General features: G+C 44.6%; 1 protein-coding gene across 1 annotated transcript in view; it reads right to left on the reverse strand.

The window, feature by feature from the left end:
- Positions 1-8018: 8018 nt before the first annotated feature.
- The window catches only part of mao (monoamine oxidase), a 51847-nt gene continuing 44935 nt past the window's right edge, over positions 8019-14930 (reverse strand). Inside the window, exons 8-15 of the mRNA XM_038275757.1 lie at positions 12773-12932; positions 12609-12705; positions 10002-10055; positions 9849-9906; positions 9669-9766; positions 9365-9476; positions 8499-8561; positions 8019-8419 (exon numbers count right to left, since the gene is read on the reverse strand). Coding sequence (XP_038131685.1) covers positions 8264-8419; positions 8499-8561; positions 9365-9476; positions 9669-9766; positions 9849-9906; positions 10002-10055; positions 12609-12705; positions 12773-12932 — 798 coding nt within the window. The 3' untranslated portion in view covers positions 8019-8263. The remainder of the gene's footprint in view (positions 8420-8498; positions 8562-9364; positions 9477-9668; positions 9767-9848; positions 9907-10001; positions 10056-12608; positions 12706-12772; positions 12933-14930) is intronic.

Raw genomic sequence — 14930 nt, forward strand, 5'->3', positions numbered from 1 at the left:
AAATAAAAGAACATTCAGGTGTAGATACGTTAATATGGGATAACTGGAAGTCTATGTTTGGAAAGTATAAAACCATGATTGCATCTGTCTTCTTATCCATTGCTGTTTTTGTTGCTATTTTAACCCTTTGTGGATGTTGCTGTATAACCTGCATTAGAGCTCTGATCTAAAGGCTGATAACAGCCATGAACCCTTTGCAGTAAGATCAACATACTCTAATTACAATCAAGCGTCTGATTCCACTAAACTCCTGTTGGAGAAAGATTGTCCCTGAAAAAACAGCATAATTTCCAGAGATGTGTCTTAATGAAGTTCTAAGCTAATACCTGATATGCTGTTTGCATGTTCTCTAAACCCAAACAGATTTAGGTCCATCAGACTGAGGAGGAGGCAGGATGAGTTAGGATTCAATGTAGTCTTTAGGATGAGAGGGAGGACATGAAGGCATCCTGGTTTCCACCTTCTAGAGAATCATGCGGCGGATAAACTGAGGCTGTTCCCTCATAAAGTCAGTCTATCTTCAGAACTCGGCCTCCGCCTGACATTTGTCAGCCTTCATTCTTAGATTAAATTATTGAGTCTCTGAAGGTTCACCTCATCAGGCACATTGGACCCACTGCTCTGATTCAACAATAAGCTGAATCTCGCCTTCGGATGACTTCCTCTCACTACATTTCAAGAGACACGAAGAGAAAAGACAGTTAGGAGAAAATTATTGCTACAGGTACTTTAGTCTTTGGCGCTCAGACCTCGGCAGGAAACATAGCGCTGAATTTTGATAGATATACATGAACAGGAGTAAAGAACAGGGCTGATTCCCCCCCAGGCCTGAAACTGGTGGTGGAGTGGAGATAGATGGAGTTGGTCAGTCTGTAGACTGCTGGTTGGAGAGACGGTCTGCTGAGCTTTATGTGGAGATCCAGTGGACTGCGTGAGCTGATACTAGAGCTTCACTCAGGGACCTGGAAGATGGAAGTCCAGCTGGATAACACAGGCTGAGAGAACCTGTCCATGATGAGCAAGCATGAAGCAACAGTGGAGAGGAAAACCCCCCTTTGGGAAGAAACCTCTGGCAGAACCAGGCTCAACATGGCGGCCTTCTGCCGGACCGGTTGAGATCAGACAGGGAACGCAGTAAGAGTCCAGGAGGAATGACGCTACGATGGTGGAGGAGGGGCTGGAGGGGGGAGGAAACAGCGTCATCTGAATGAAGTCACAGGAGCAGACAGGTGCGTATCGGAGGCCTTTTAAGATGAGCTTTGGATGCTGATTGGCTTTCCTGGAGGTGTGGTTCAAAGCTGATTGGCTGATAGGTGGATGAAGGAGAATAATCAGTTTATTCAGTTGAACTTCCGCCTAGGCTCCAGTTTATAACTTTTTCTTTCTCCATAGAAAGAAAAAGTAGATAGGGGCCGTTATGGAAACTATTAATTTTTGTAAGGTGATATATAATAAGCTGACACACGTGTGAGCGCCGTACTTCCTAAAGTATTTATTCTCTGGCAATGTGCTTCTGTGACTCAAAAGTTGCAGAATTGATCACATAGGAAATGAATAGAGTAGAATAGAGTCATGATTATATTTATAGAAACAAAAGGCCTTCAGCTTTGATAGTAAAATCTTTATATTTTACAGAAAGATTTTTTAAGGTGAAGAGCTGAAACTTGCAGCGATTGGAAACCAAAACAAACAATAAGTAATATGAACCAAAGGTTAATAACAAAACCAACAGATCACATATTGCCTTATGTCTTCAATTATCTGATAAAGTTAAAGAAGAAATCTAAATTATCAGTCTAACAAAAAACACAAAGAAGCCACAGACACCTAAAGACTGTATGATCAGTGACAGAGAATGATGCATTCAGCCTAATTTCTGCAGATTTTAAACCTCAGCAACTTTATGTTAACCTGGAAAAAAAGTTACTTTATGAGGTCACACCTCTTTATTACAAAATAAAATAAAACATTCAGTTGTGTATTTTTATGGTATTAAACATCCTGCTAATACCTTCAGATACACAAGTGCAGAAACAAATTCAATGTTAAGTTTACCTCCAATAAAATTACATCGTTGCACATTAAAGAAATTTATCTTTAAGTGTCTTGGATTTTTAACATGGATGCAATTTTATTATTGACATTATGAACTTAAACATATCATGGAACAATTTCTCTGCATCAAGTCGTATCATAAAAACAAATCGAGCGTTCTATATGTTTGCCAACCTTTAAAAAAATGTCTAAAAAAGAAGATGGCAGACTCCAATTTATTCCTGTATTTCAAATGAAAAAGAAATGAAAAAGAAATGACAGGTTTCCTAATGTAAAACAGTTAGAGGGTGAAAGGAAATCGTACCACTTATGTCTTTTGACTTTAAAACATTGCTGCATGTCTATTTCTGCCTCTGTCACTTTGAAATAAGGAAGAAACAAATCTGATGTCATTCAGCAAAAAATAATCCTTTAGATTTCTACAGAAAGACATAAAACAATTTTTCTTATTTTATAATTTTATCTTTAAAAAAGATTGCAAATTGTCTGATGAGAGTCCATTTAATGATAAAAAATGATGTATATATAATAAACATTAAGTTATGTAATCAAGGATGGCATAACTAAAAAACGGCTATTATCACAAGAACAATACAAAAACTAAAAATAAAGTCAAGTGTAGAATTGCACCTGATTTTATATATTATGATTGATGCTAGCATTTAATGCTATCCTAGACACTATTGGCTTTGTTCAAAATGTGAATAGTTCCACACATTCTCATCTTCATACTTTGGATCGTGTGCTGACATACGGCATAGAATGGGAAGAAATAACAGGATTTCCTCACAACCCTGTCCTCTCTGACCACAAAATATAGGAAACTGGAGAGAAAATATCGCTCCACAGGCCTATGGGAGTCCTACCTAGTCTGGAAAAATAGTTTACTGCTGTATAAGAGGACCCTTTGTAAAGCAAGAGCAGCATACTGTATTTCTCAGTTAATAGAGGAGAATAAGAATAATCCTAGATCTCTTTTCAATCCAGTTGCCAAACTCACCCAGAGCCATAGCTCTGTTGAACCATCCATTCCACCTGCTCTTAGCAGCAATGATTTTATGGGATTTTTTATAAATTAGATTGATTCTATTAAAAATAAGATTACAGAAACACCTGAACATGTTTATTAGGTGCAGTAAGTATGAAGTTAAAAGTCTTTAAACTTAGAATTGGGTTTTACTGGGGAGCTGACGTTTAAAGATATTGCAGCAGAATTGAATAATGAAGTAGGAAAAGGAAGATTTCTTGTTTTTAAGAAAAAGCGGTCTCATCAGTTGATAAATTAGGTGATAAATATGGAGTCCATAAGATGGCAGTAATGCAACACGATGGTTGCAAGCTGCCAAAGAAGAAGAACAGAGTATATTGAGCCCACAGGTGGAACAAGGCAGTGATGGAGGTTCAATTTTTCATCCAGACTTCAGGACATGACTGATAGAAAATGTTTATAAAGTGAATTTTGCATAATATGACCTTTAATGTTTTTTCCTGTTCTACTGCATTTTAGATCATCTGCCAAAGATTCTAGCGCTCCACACTGCGCCTTTGTTAACCCTCTCAGTACTTCCTGTTCGGTTTTTAGGTATTATTCCGTCGTCTGACATGAATCTTTCCTTTACCGTCTTTATCTTCATTTATACTGTTTGACATCAACCTTCTGTTTGTTCATGTTGATGGCTAGGTTCTAAAAATAAGTTTATCTTTAGTGTCAACTTTAACAGCTGATTATGTCAGAATCAGATTAATAAATCTTACAAATATGTGATTTTATCGGTAAAAATCATAAAGTCAGGATATCTTAGCTTCTTAAACTATAGGAACTATTCCTCTCTTCCTAATTCTCAACACCTTTTATTTTCTGCCAACAAACAGCAGCAGGACTGAAACAAAGCAGGCAGGAAAGAAGAAACGGCCAGACGATGTCTGACCAATTAAGGATTTATTTCACATTTTGAATATCATCAGCTTGTTTGAGGAATTTAAGTCATCACAGAACAGGTTACAGTTATAATTTGGGAGAAGTTTGTGGGCAGAAGGAGAAGAAAAACAACCAGTTAAAAAAAAACAACAATCAACAATAACAGAATGTAGGTTAGGAGTTTTGGTGAAAGCTGTAGTTTAAACAACATGAATTCAAATGTCAGCGACTGGTCCTGACTTTCACCTTTCTGTGTGAGGATAATAATAGACCGGATGAAATCAGGCAACCAGGGAGACAGAGACTTTACCACATGGGAGACGTCGTTAAGCACCGCAGCCACAATACGAGCACACAGCGACTGGACAGGAGTTAGACCACTGCAGCAGTCAGAGCGCTGCTGTATACACCTGGATTTACCTGAGTCAAGTTTCAAACGAGGATATAACTCGGGTAATAAGGAGGACATTTCAAAAGCGAATGTTTGGTAAAACCCATTTAGACACCTTGAAGCACAAACAGTCAGAGTTACACAGGCACTTGAGAAAAGGGACAAAACACAAAGACTTCCGATAAGGCACAACAGATACGAGGACACAAACACCGGTCTTTGGGACGAAAACAGGCCAACATGGCAGACACAGGTTCTTAGAAAATACATGATTTAATTCAGTTTTAAAACAATGAAAGCTCTTAATTGGAAAATCTTTAGGGATTTAATTATGTAAATTTGAAGTTTCCTGCTGAGGATCTGAAACATTTACACATCTCTCATTTAATCGCCTATAGTGAAAATTAGAATGAGAATAAAGATCCAATCTACTTACACTTTTTTACTGGCGGACAGGTTTAAATTAAGACAAAATAAACCTCCATCTAATGTTTTGGTTTATTCTAAAATTAACTTAAGATAAAGACACATTTCTGAGTCTAATCATTGGCTGGATCCAATCACAGTGTTTAGGGAATAGTGCTGTAGCACTAAGCTACACAGCTAATTAGCTACAGCAATTAGCGACAGCTAGCTCTACGGTTGGTCAGTGGGCCAGTTCAGGCCAGTTAAAAGAACCAGGACTCTCAGACTGTGGAGATCATCCATCATTGTTTCCCAGCAGCTCCTCCAGGACTGCTCCCACTGTGACGTTTCATCTGGCCAGAACCTCCGCTGGGCTACCAGTTCCAAAAAAACTAAAGTTAGCATGGTAAGGAAAGTGGCAATGCTTCCTCTAGAACTATAAAAGGTTCTGGCAAAAATAAACGTCTTTAATGTTCTTGGCATCTTGAGGAAATTATTTCTTATAGATGAATTGCCTCAGCTGACCACAGCTAATTAAATGAAGCTAACATTCCCTTTCTTGGCCGTTATCTGCCTCAGCTAGCCCGTTTAGCTAGGTCCAGCTCCCAATTCACAGCTAGCTTTGCCCAGCGAGCAAAAAATGGTTGAAAACACGACATGATTTTCATCCAAACGACGTTTACATTTAGTTAAAAAGTGAAAGGTGAAAAGCCGTGATTTTCAGATTGTGGAAAATACGTTGAAAACTTCTATTATTGGACTAAAGTTAAATGAAATCAGACGGACCAAACGCAGCCCAGTTTTCAACGAGCATTTCTGGACTAAATCAAAGCTATGATGGTCTTAAAAACCAACGTCTAAATGAGTCTGGTGTGGGGGCTACATTTTATTACCATCAGCTGATTACCGCCAACTAACACCATCTAGCTGTACCTCTGGGCTAAAGCTAGCTACAGTTAATTAGCTGCCGATTGCTACAGCTAATTAGCCACCTGTTTTGGGCTAGCTATTTCTGTGTGAATGGCAGATCTGAACAGGACTTCAACCGGAACATCTAAGGTGAGCCCAGCTGAAGATATGCACCAGAACTCACCATGACGACCTGCTGACCCCCCCAGCCTCAGCCTTCATTGTTATCACTATAGCAACGGATGAAAACAAACATATTCAATACAGCTTTCTTAGTTTCATTTAGACCACAAAGCAATTTCTCTTTCATTACATTGATTTTCTGAGACATTCACCAAAAAACATGAAAACACTGAATTAAAGACCTGTGGATATCACACCTGTGGAACACCTGTGGATATCACACCTGTGGATATCACACCTGTGGATATCACACCTGTGGATATCACACCTGTGGAACACCTGTGGATATCACACCTGTGGATATCACACCTGTGGATATCACACCTGTGGATATCACACCTGTGGAACACCTGTGGATATCACACCTGTGGAACACCTGTGGACATCACACCTGTGGAACACCTGTGGATATCACACCTGTGGATATCACACCTGTGGATATCACACCTGTGGATATCACACCTGTGAAACAACTGTGGATATCAGACCTGTGGATATCACACCTGTGGATATCACACTTGTGGATATCACACCTGTGGATATCACACCTGTGGATATCACACCTGTGGAACACCTGTGGATATCACACCTGTGGATATCACACCTGTGGATATCACACCTGTGGAACACCTGTGGATATCACACCTGTGGAACACCTGTGGATATCACACCTGTGGATATCACACCTGTGGATATCACACCTGTGGATATCACACCTGTGGACATCACACCTGTGGATATCACACCTGTGGACATCACACCTGTGGATATCACACCTGTGGACATCACACCTGTGGAACACCTGTGGATATCACACCTGTGGATATCACACCTGTGGATATCACACCTGTGGATATCACACCTGTGGACATCACACCTGTGGAACACCTGTGGATATCACACCTGTGGATATCACACCTGTGGATATCACACCTGTGGATATCACACCTGTGGATATCACACCTGTGGAACACCTGTGGATATCACACCTGTGGATATCACACCTGTGGATATCACACCTGTGGAACACCTGTGGATATCACACCTGTGGAACACCTGTGGATATCACACCTGTGGATATCACACCTGTGGATATCACACCTGTGGATATCACACCTGTGGACATCACACCTGTGGATATCACACCTGTGGACATCACACCTGTGGATATCACACCTGTGGACATCACACCTGTGGAACACCTGTGGATATCACACCTGTGGATATCACACCTGTGGATATCACACCTGTGGATATCACACCTGTGGACATCACACCTGTGGAACACCTGTGGATATCACACCTGTGGATATCACACCTGTGGATATCACACCTGTGGATATCACACCTGTGGACATCACACCTGTGGATATCACACCTGTGGAACACCTGTGGATATCACACCTGTGGACATCACACCTGTGGACATCACACCTGTGGAACACCTGTGGATATCACACCTGTGGATATCACACCTGTGGATATCACACCTGTGGATATCACACCTGTGGACATCACACCTGTGGAACACCTGTGGATATCACACCTGTGGATATCACACCTGTGGATATCACACCTGTGGATATCACACCTGTGGACATCACACCTGTGGATATCACACCTGTGGAACACCTGTGGATATCACACCTGTGGACATCACACCTGTGGACATCACACCTGTGGAACACCTGTGGATATCACACCTGTGGATATCACACCTGTGGAACACCTGTGGACATCACACCTGTGGAACACCTGTGGATATCACACCTGTGGAACACCTGTGGACATCACACCTGTGGATATCACACCTGTGGACATCACACCTGTGGACATCACACCTGTGGAACACCTGTGGATATCACACCTGTGGATATCACACCTGTGGAACACCTGTGGATATCACACCTGTGGACATCACACCTGTGGATATCACACCTGTGGATATCAGGGTTGTAAATGCTCATGGCCGGTCTGCATCAGCAGCCAGGTAGCCACTGAGAATGGCGGAAATAGACACTACATACATCACAGAGCTGCATCTTTAAACGGGACATTTAGGTCAGGAAATGACGAATCACAGCCTCGTTGTTGATTGTCCTTTATATAGAGCCCGCCTCCGCACCCTCTGAACTTCACTGGATTGGTCGTTAAACAGATTTCAGATAGTTTTTTCCTTCATTTGTTTAATTATGTGGTTTACAGATGAAGTGCTGATTAACAGTCAGACCTTCTCATCCCTAAGACTACAGACCCACAGGTGGATCACGGTTTCTGCAGGTTTGAAGAGTCCATCTTTCAGACCCCCCCAAACAAAGAACACAGATAAAGACACAGCAGAGGTTTCTATGGAGGTGTGACCCTTTGAGTTGCAGACCAGGGAGGAGGCTGGTGTAGGTAGTTTAACTCCTGGGGAGGAGGCCCTTCTTGTAGGCCACCAGGCCTGCCGCAGCAGCAGCAGACAGCACGGTGGAGACGCCCACCAACTTTAGGAAACCGCCGACCGACGGCAAATTCCTCTCCCAGAAACTGGTGACGAACGGCAGAGCAGGAACTTCCTGACGGGGGAGGAGACAGACCTTACAGTGAATGTCCTCTAACGCAGCGGAAGATAAAAACATCCCAATCATTCCTTGCCTGGCTCTCCGGCTCCGGCTGGTGGATCTGACTCTGGTGGATTTTACCCATTGCACACAAGACCTGTAGGGACACGGTGGTTACAGCAGCAGCAGACGGCCACGGGTGGTTTAACAGAATAAAGATGACTTCATGGTTTTATTGGACTGCAGGTCAGACTTTAAACCAGGCAGAATTAGAACCTCCCCCCCCAAGAAATCAGTGACATGTCCAACTTATTTCTTTAAAAAAAGGAAGTAGCAGAAGCCTTTAAATTACAGCTACTTGTTAAGGTATCGCCACTAGTCTGCAGTTGGGTAAAGATCTGGACTTTGACTAGGCCATCTCAGCCCAAAGCAGGGTGAGCGATTTGGACCGACACGTAGCGAGACATTTGGCTCTAATGCAGATAGAGGACACAGAAATTAAAATCCGTTTTAGAAAATCCAGGGTGCATTCTTAGAGAACACTGTCTCGAGCCCATTTTCTCGTTAAACATATCAATTAACGAGGTTTTTTCCTGGTAATCAGAGCTTCTTTATTTAAAATGAATTAATCAATGGTCCCAAAGAAAGCAGCCCAATCTAAGCTCATCAAGCTGATATTAATCAGAAACGTCTGAATGAACGAGGAGTTTCTGCCAAGAAGATCAGTGAGGTGATGCTGGACGAACACATCCAGACTGCATCTAGTCTTGTTTTTCTACAGTAATCTGGAATCTGATGTAATTCTCTGCTTGATCCAGATGATGAGCAGCAGCCTGATTGGTTCCTGAGGAGAAGTTAATTTCCTCCGACTGATGAAGTCGGACCTGGAACATTTCCCCATAGCCCTACCTGGGGGGGGGGGGGGGGGGGGGTTATATATAATGCGGGGAGTTCTCTGACCTCTCTGGCTGCCCGCTCCCCAGCCTGCACCGCCCCCTCCATGTAGCCGCTCCACTCTGACGCCGTCTCCGTTCCTGCAAAGTACAGCCTGCCGACAGGCTCCCTCAGAACCCTGGAGGACGGAAAACACCACATCAGTCCTTCAGCTGAGCGCAGCAACACTAGTTTGAAGGAAAGCAGCTTGAGGAAAATGGAAACCATGCCACCACATCTGAACCTGAACAGGCTGCGCTCAGCCTTCACTGCTGCCTCCTAGTGGAGGCCTGCAGCATCTGCACTAGAACTGAGGCACAGCTCCACCTACCGGCCAAACTGGGTCAGGGTTCCAGGAGGGAAATAAGCCGTGTAGCAGCCTCCGGAGTACTCCTCCTCACACCAGTTCTTCTCCTCGTAGTGCACCGGCTGAAAGACAGCAGAGGCCATGAGAAGCTGCTGAAGCTGCTGAAGCTGCCGAAGCTGCTCAGCTCTCTGGGTGCTGACTCACATGGAGAGCCTCCTGGGAGCCCAGAACTCTGGAGTAGACCTCACAGATCCTCTTCAGCCTGAACAAAGCAACACAAAAGTTGACACCAAGGCCGCTGGCGGCAGGTTAGAGTGAATTTAACCCGCTGTGGCTGGACGCCGTGGTTTTTCTAACCTCTCCTCTTTGGTCAGACCTGCCAGCTTCCTGCACTTCCGGGCCAGGATGAATCTGCAGGAGGAGAAAGGAATAAATGTCCAACCTCTTTTAAGGGTTGTAATTAATAGCAGCACTTTATGCTCATTGTTTATTTCAACAACTAATATTCAGTTATAGTTTTTTTATTCTGAATGCCTGGAAAATAGAGCCTGAATTAAAGGAAGATTTCTTTCCTTTTCTTTTTTTACAGTGTCCTGTCTGGCGATGAGGCAATAAGAATAATAGTTTTGATGCCAAAAAGAGCCCAACAGGTTTTACTTTCACAGGTGGAGCAGTACGGCTATCGCCATAGTGTTCCACTGGATTTATGCGTATAAATATCTTTATTATAATTATGCAGGGAGTTTAACAGATTATATGGACGCTGCAATGTAGGTAGAACAGAAGAGGAAAACTGGAAAAAGATAAGAAAAGATGAAAGAAGGAGGAGATAAAGTTTAGTAAAGTTTATCCAAAGATTAAATGCTCAATAGTGGTTGTGGAGAGCTGAAGAGGCGCCCCGCCATCGGCCACCCAGGCCCCACAGCCGCCCCCCGCAAAGACCACGGACCAGGCGGCTCTTCCTCCAGGCCCCAGACTCTGGGCGGCAGCTGGAGAACAGGGGTGTGAGAAGACCCCCATCCTCCCTGGGCCTGTTGCATGTTGCTCTCAGGTGTAATTAAAACTGGGAGTACCAAGAGGGGGTGTCCGGCACAGTCCACCCCCCCAATCGACAACCCAGAACCCTCAGTGTCTAAATGCGAGAGGGGATGGGGGAGCCGACCGTGGTGAGGCCCATGAAATATCTGGCTGATAAATCCTCCTCCCATTTAGTAATAGGAAGAGATATTGGATCATCCAGTTTAGTCAGTGTCCTTTTGGGGGGTTAACTCTAGAAACTCTGATATTTTAGTTGGAATTATTAAACCTCCATCAATATGCTTAAATTTATTTCTAATTATAGCTTTGATTTGCTCATATTCTAAGAATTTATTTTTGTTAATGCCATATTGCACATTTAATCTGGCAAATGTGATAAACTCCGTACCTTCAAACAAATGATCCAGATAGTTAATACCTTTATTCTTCCAGTACGGAAAGTTTATCACATTATTGTTTTGTAGAATGTCAGGGTTATTCCAGATGGGTGTACGACTGCCCGGGATAAGTGATGAGTTCGTTATTTTTAGAAATTCCCACCATGCTGTCAGGGAAGAGCTGATGTTAATATTTTTAAAACATGCTGCTTGATCTTAGAGCTAATAAACGGCAAATCTGAAATTGTGATATCACTGCATAATTCCTGTTCTCTGTCTATCCAGGGCTCATCTAAGGGATTATGTTTTATCCATTTAGAGATGTATTGGAATCTATTTGCTAAGTAGTAGTGTTGGAAGTTAGGTAAATCTAGTCCCCCTCTTTAGTTTTCTGCAGTTTTCTTTCCTGCTCTTAGTTTGTAATAATGTTTGTCGAAAGTTTTTATAAGTTCCTGTCACACCTTGATGATTTAGATCAGCGAATGCCTGGCGTACGAAAAATCTGGCAAAAAAAAAACGCTGGTAAACAGTATTAGTTATGAGCACGCTGAATCACGATGGAACACGTCGACGTACAGCGAGTACGTCTGCCAGCGTCTGCCAGCGTGGTCCATCAGTTCCAGGTCAGTTATCTGATGAACATCCGTTCAGCATCAGTTCCTCATCAGTCGTGGCGTCTAGCTGATCCTAAACCTCTGACTAACTTATCCAGAACTTCTCTCCAACATATCAGCGTATCTGCCGTGTTCCAGACGAGCGCTGAACGTGTTTCTAGCTTCCAGCTACTGTATAATGGCGTATTGGCAGCGTTTTGGTATAAAGGGGGTTCACAGGAGGAAACCGTCAGTTCTCCTCCAGACTTCATCCCCATCATAGGGTGAGCCAGAAGGTGAGTGATGGATCCTCCCTGCGTTCACGCCCACCACCAACACACTTCCTAGCAGACATCAAGCTCGATCTGCTGCCACCAGAAACCTGCTTTCTTTATTTATTTCTTTCTTTCTTTGGCGGGCGGTAAACAGCAGTTAGGTTACTGTGATCATTTCAGGGCATCACGCTGCCGTGCGTTATGCAGAAGTTAGGCCGTCGTTGGACAGAAGTTCTGGACTCGTTATGAATCCTCTAAACACCCAGAATAGAGAAAATTCATAGAAAGTTCAGCGTCTGCCAGAGTTTAGCAGATTGTGGGACAGCAGGCAGACGCTGGATAAATCAAGATGTAACAGGAGCTTAAAGGAACCCTAAAACTAAAAGCTTTTAAAGAGAATTCATTAAACAAACTAAGTGATGAATCCCAGAGGGAACTTAAATGTCAGAGTAACTCAAAGGTTCGCTGTAACTGCTTGTTAAAGGTGTTGATGGCTGCAGGCAGGAAGGATCTTCTGTAGCAGTTTATGTGCAGCAGTCATGGAAAACTATGGAAATCTAATCATGTTTATAATCCTTTAAAAGATCAATCAGAGGCTCTTCTCAACATTAACATAGAAAACTGTGGAATAGAAAAGCTGCTGCTTCTCTAGATGTTCCATCCTGTCTATCTGCTGCTCACCCCATGATAGCAGGAACCGTCCCATCAGGCTTAGTGTCGTCCAGAGTCAGGCCGATAGGAGCCCCCTCCTCCTCGATCACCATGGTACCGCAGTAACCTGATCACACCAGAGGTTAAAACCAGCCAATTGCTGCGCAGCAATCCCTCCATCCAGATGCGCTTACCCTTTTTCCTCCAGAAGTTCTCCTTGTAGTAGACCATGCATTTGATGACGGAGCCCATGGGGACCCTGTAGATCAGCTGGTTCCTGAGGGGGGGCAGCTCCGGGTTAAAGTGCATCTTAAGGATCAGCCCGGGGGGAGTGGCCACGATGACGTATCTGGCCTAAAGAAAAATAAAGACTAATTCAGGAGAGAAACCAGCAGGTGGCAGCAAAACACAACCGTTTGGTTTCCTCTGAGATTCTGAGCAAAGAAGATTCTGCTCTGGATCAACAGATCTGAAGGTGGCAACCATGGACATGTCTCTCTGTCTGTCCGTCTGTCCTTCTGTCTCACTGTCCATATGTCTCTCTGTCTGTCTGTCCGTCTCTCTGTCCATATGTCTCTCTGTCCTTCTGTCTCACTGTCCGTCTGTCTCACTGTCCGTCTCTCTGTCCTTCTGTCTCACTGTCCGTCTCTCTGTCCTTCTGTCTCACTGTCCGTCTCTCTGTCCGTCTGTCTCACTGTCCGTCTCTCTGTCCTTCTGTCTCACTGTCCGTCTCTCTGTCCTTCTGTCTCACTGTCCGTCTCTCTGTCCTTCTGTCTCACTGTCCGTCTCTCTGTCCTTCTGTCTGTCTGTCCGTCTCTCTGTCCATCCGTCTCTCTGTCCTTCTGTCTCACTGTCCGTCTCTCTGTCCGTCTGTCTCACTGTCCATATGTCTCTCTGTCTGTCTGTCCGTCTCTCTGTCCTTCTGTCTCACTGTCCGTCTCTCTGTCCGTCCGTCCATCCATCTCTCTGTCCGTCCGTCTCTCTGTCCTTCTGTCTCACTGTCTGTCTCTCTGTCCTTCCGTCTCTCTGTCCGTCCGTCTCTCTGTCCGTCTGTCCGTCTCTCTGTCCTTCTGTCTCACTGTCCGTCTCTCTGTCCGTCCGTCTCTCTGTCCTTCTGTCTCACTGTCCGTCTCTCTGTCCGTCCGTCTCTCTGTCCGTCTCTCTGTATGTCTGTCCATATGTCTATCTGTCCGTCCGTCCGTCTCCCTGTCCATATGTCTCTCTGTCTGTCTGTCCGTCTCTCTGTCCGTCTCTGTCCATATGTCTCTCTGTCTCACTGTCCGTCTCTCTGTCCTTCCGTCTCTCTGTCTGTCTGTCCATATGTCTATCTGTCCGTCCGTCCGTCTCTCTGTCCGTCCGTCTCTCTGTCTGTCTGTCCGTCTCTCTGTCCGTCCGTCTCTCTGTCCATATGTCTCTCTGTCTGTCTGTCCATATGTCTCTCTGTCCGTCCGTCCGTCTCTCTGTCCTTCCGTCTCTCTGTCCGTCCGTCTCTCTGTCCGTCCGTCCGTCTCTCTGTCCATATGTCTCTCTGTCTGTCTGTCCGTCTCTCTGTCCGTCCGTCTCTCTGTCCGTCCGTCTCTCTGTCTGTCCGTCTGTCTCTCTGTCTGTCTGTCTCTCTGTCCGTCTGTCTCTCTGTCCGTCCATCTCTCTGTCCGTCCGTCTCTCTGTCCATATGTCTCTCTGTCAATATGTCTCTCTGTCTGTCTGTCCATATGTCTCTCTGTCCGTCCGTCCGTCTCTCTGTCCTTCCGTCTCTCTGTCCGTCCGTCTCTCTGTCCGTCCGTCCGTCTCTCTGTCCATATGTCTCTCTGTCTGTCTGTCCGTCTCTCTGTCCGTCCGTCTCTCTGTCCGTCCGTCTCTCTGTCTGTCCGTCTGTCTCTCTGTCTGTCTATCTCTCTGTCTGTCTCACTGTCCATATGTCTGTCTGTCCGTCTCTCTGTCCATATGTCTCTCTGTCCTTCTGTCTCACTGTCCGTCTGTCTCACTGTCCGTCTCACTGTCCGTCTCTCTGTCCTTTTGTCTCACTGTCCGTCTCTCTGTCCGTCTGTCTCACTGTCCGTCTCTCTGTCCTTCTGTCTCACTGTCCGTCTCTCTGTCCATCCGTCTCTCTGTCCTTCTGTCTCACTGTCCGTCTCTCTGTCCTTCTGTCTGTCTGTCCGTCTCTCTGTCCATCCGTCTCTCTGTCCTTCTGTCTCACTGTCCGTCTCTCTGTCCTTCTGTCTCACTGTCCGTCTCTCTGTCCGTCTGTCTCACTGTCCGTCTCTCTGTCCTTCTGTCTCACTGTCCGTCTCTCTGTCCGTCTGTCTCACTGTCCATATGTCTCTCTGTCTGTCTGTCCGTCTCTCTGTCCTT

The sequence above is a fragment of the Cyprinodon tularosa genome, unplaced genomic scaffold (assembly GCF_016077235.1).
Source record: "Cyprinodon tularosa strain WSP-4 unplaced genomic scaffold, ASM1607723v1 ctg979, whole genome shotgun sequence".
Taxonomy (NCBI): domain Eukaryota; kingdom Metazoa; phylum Chordata; class Actinopteri; order Cyprinodontiformes; family Cyprinodontidae; genus Cyprinodon; species Cyprinodon tularosa.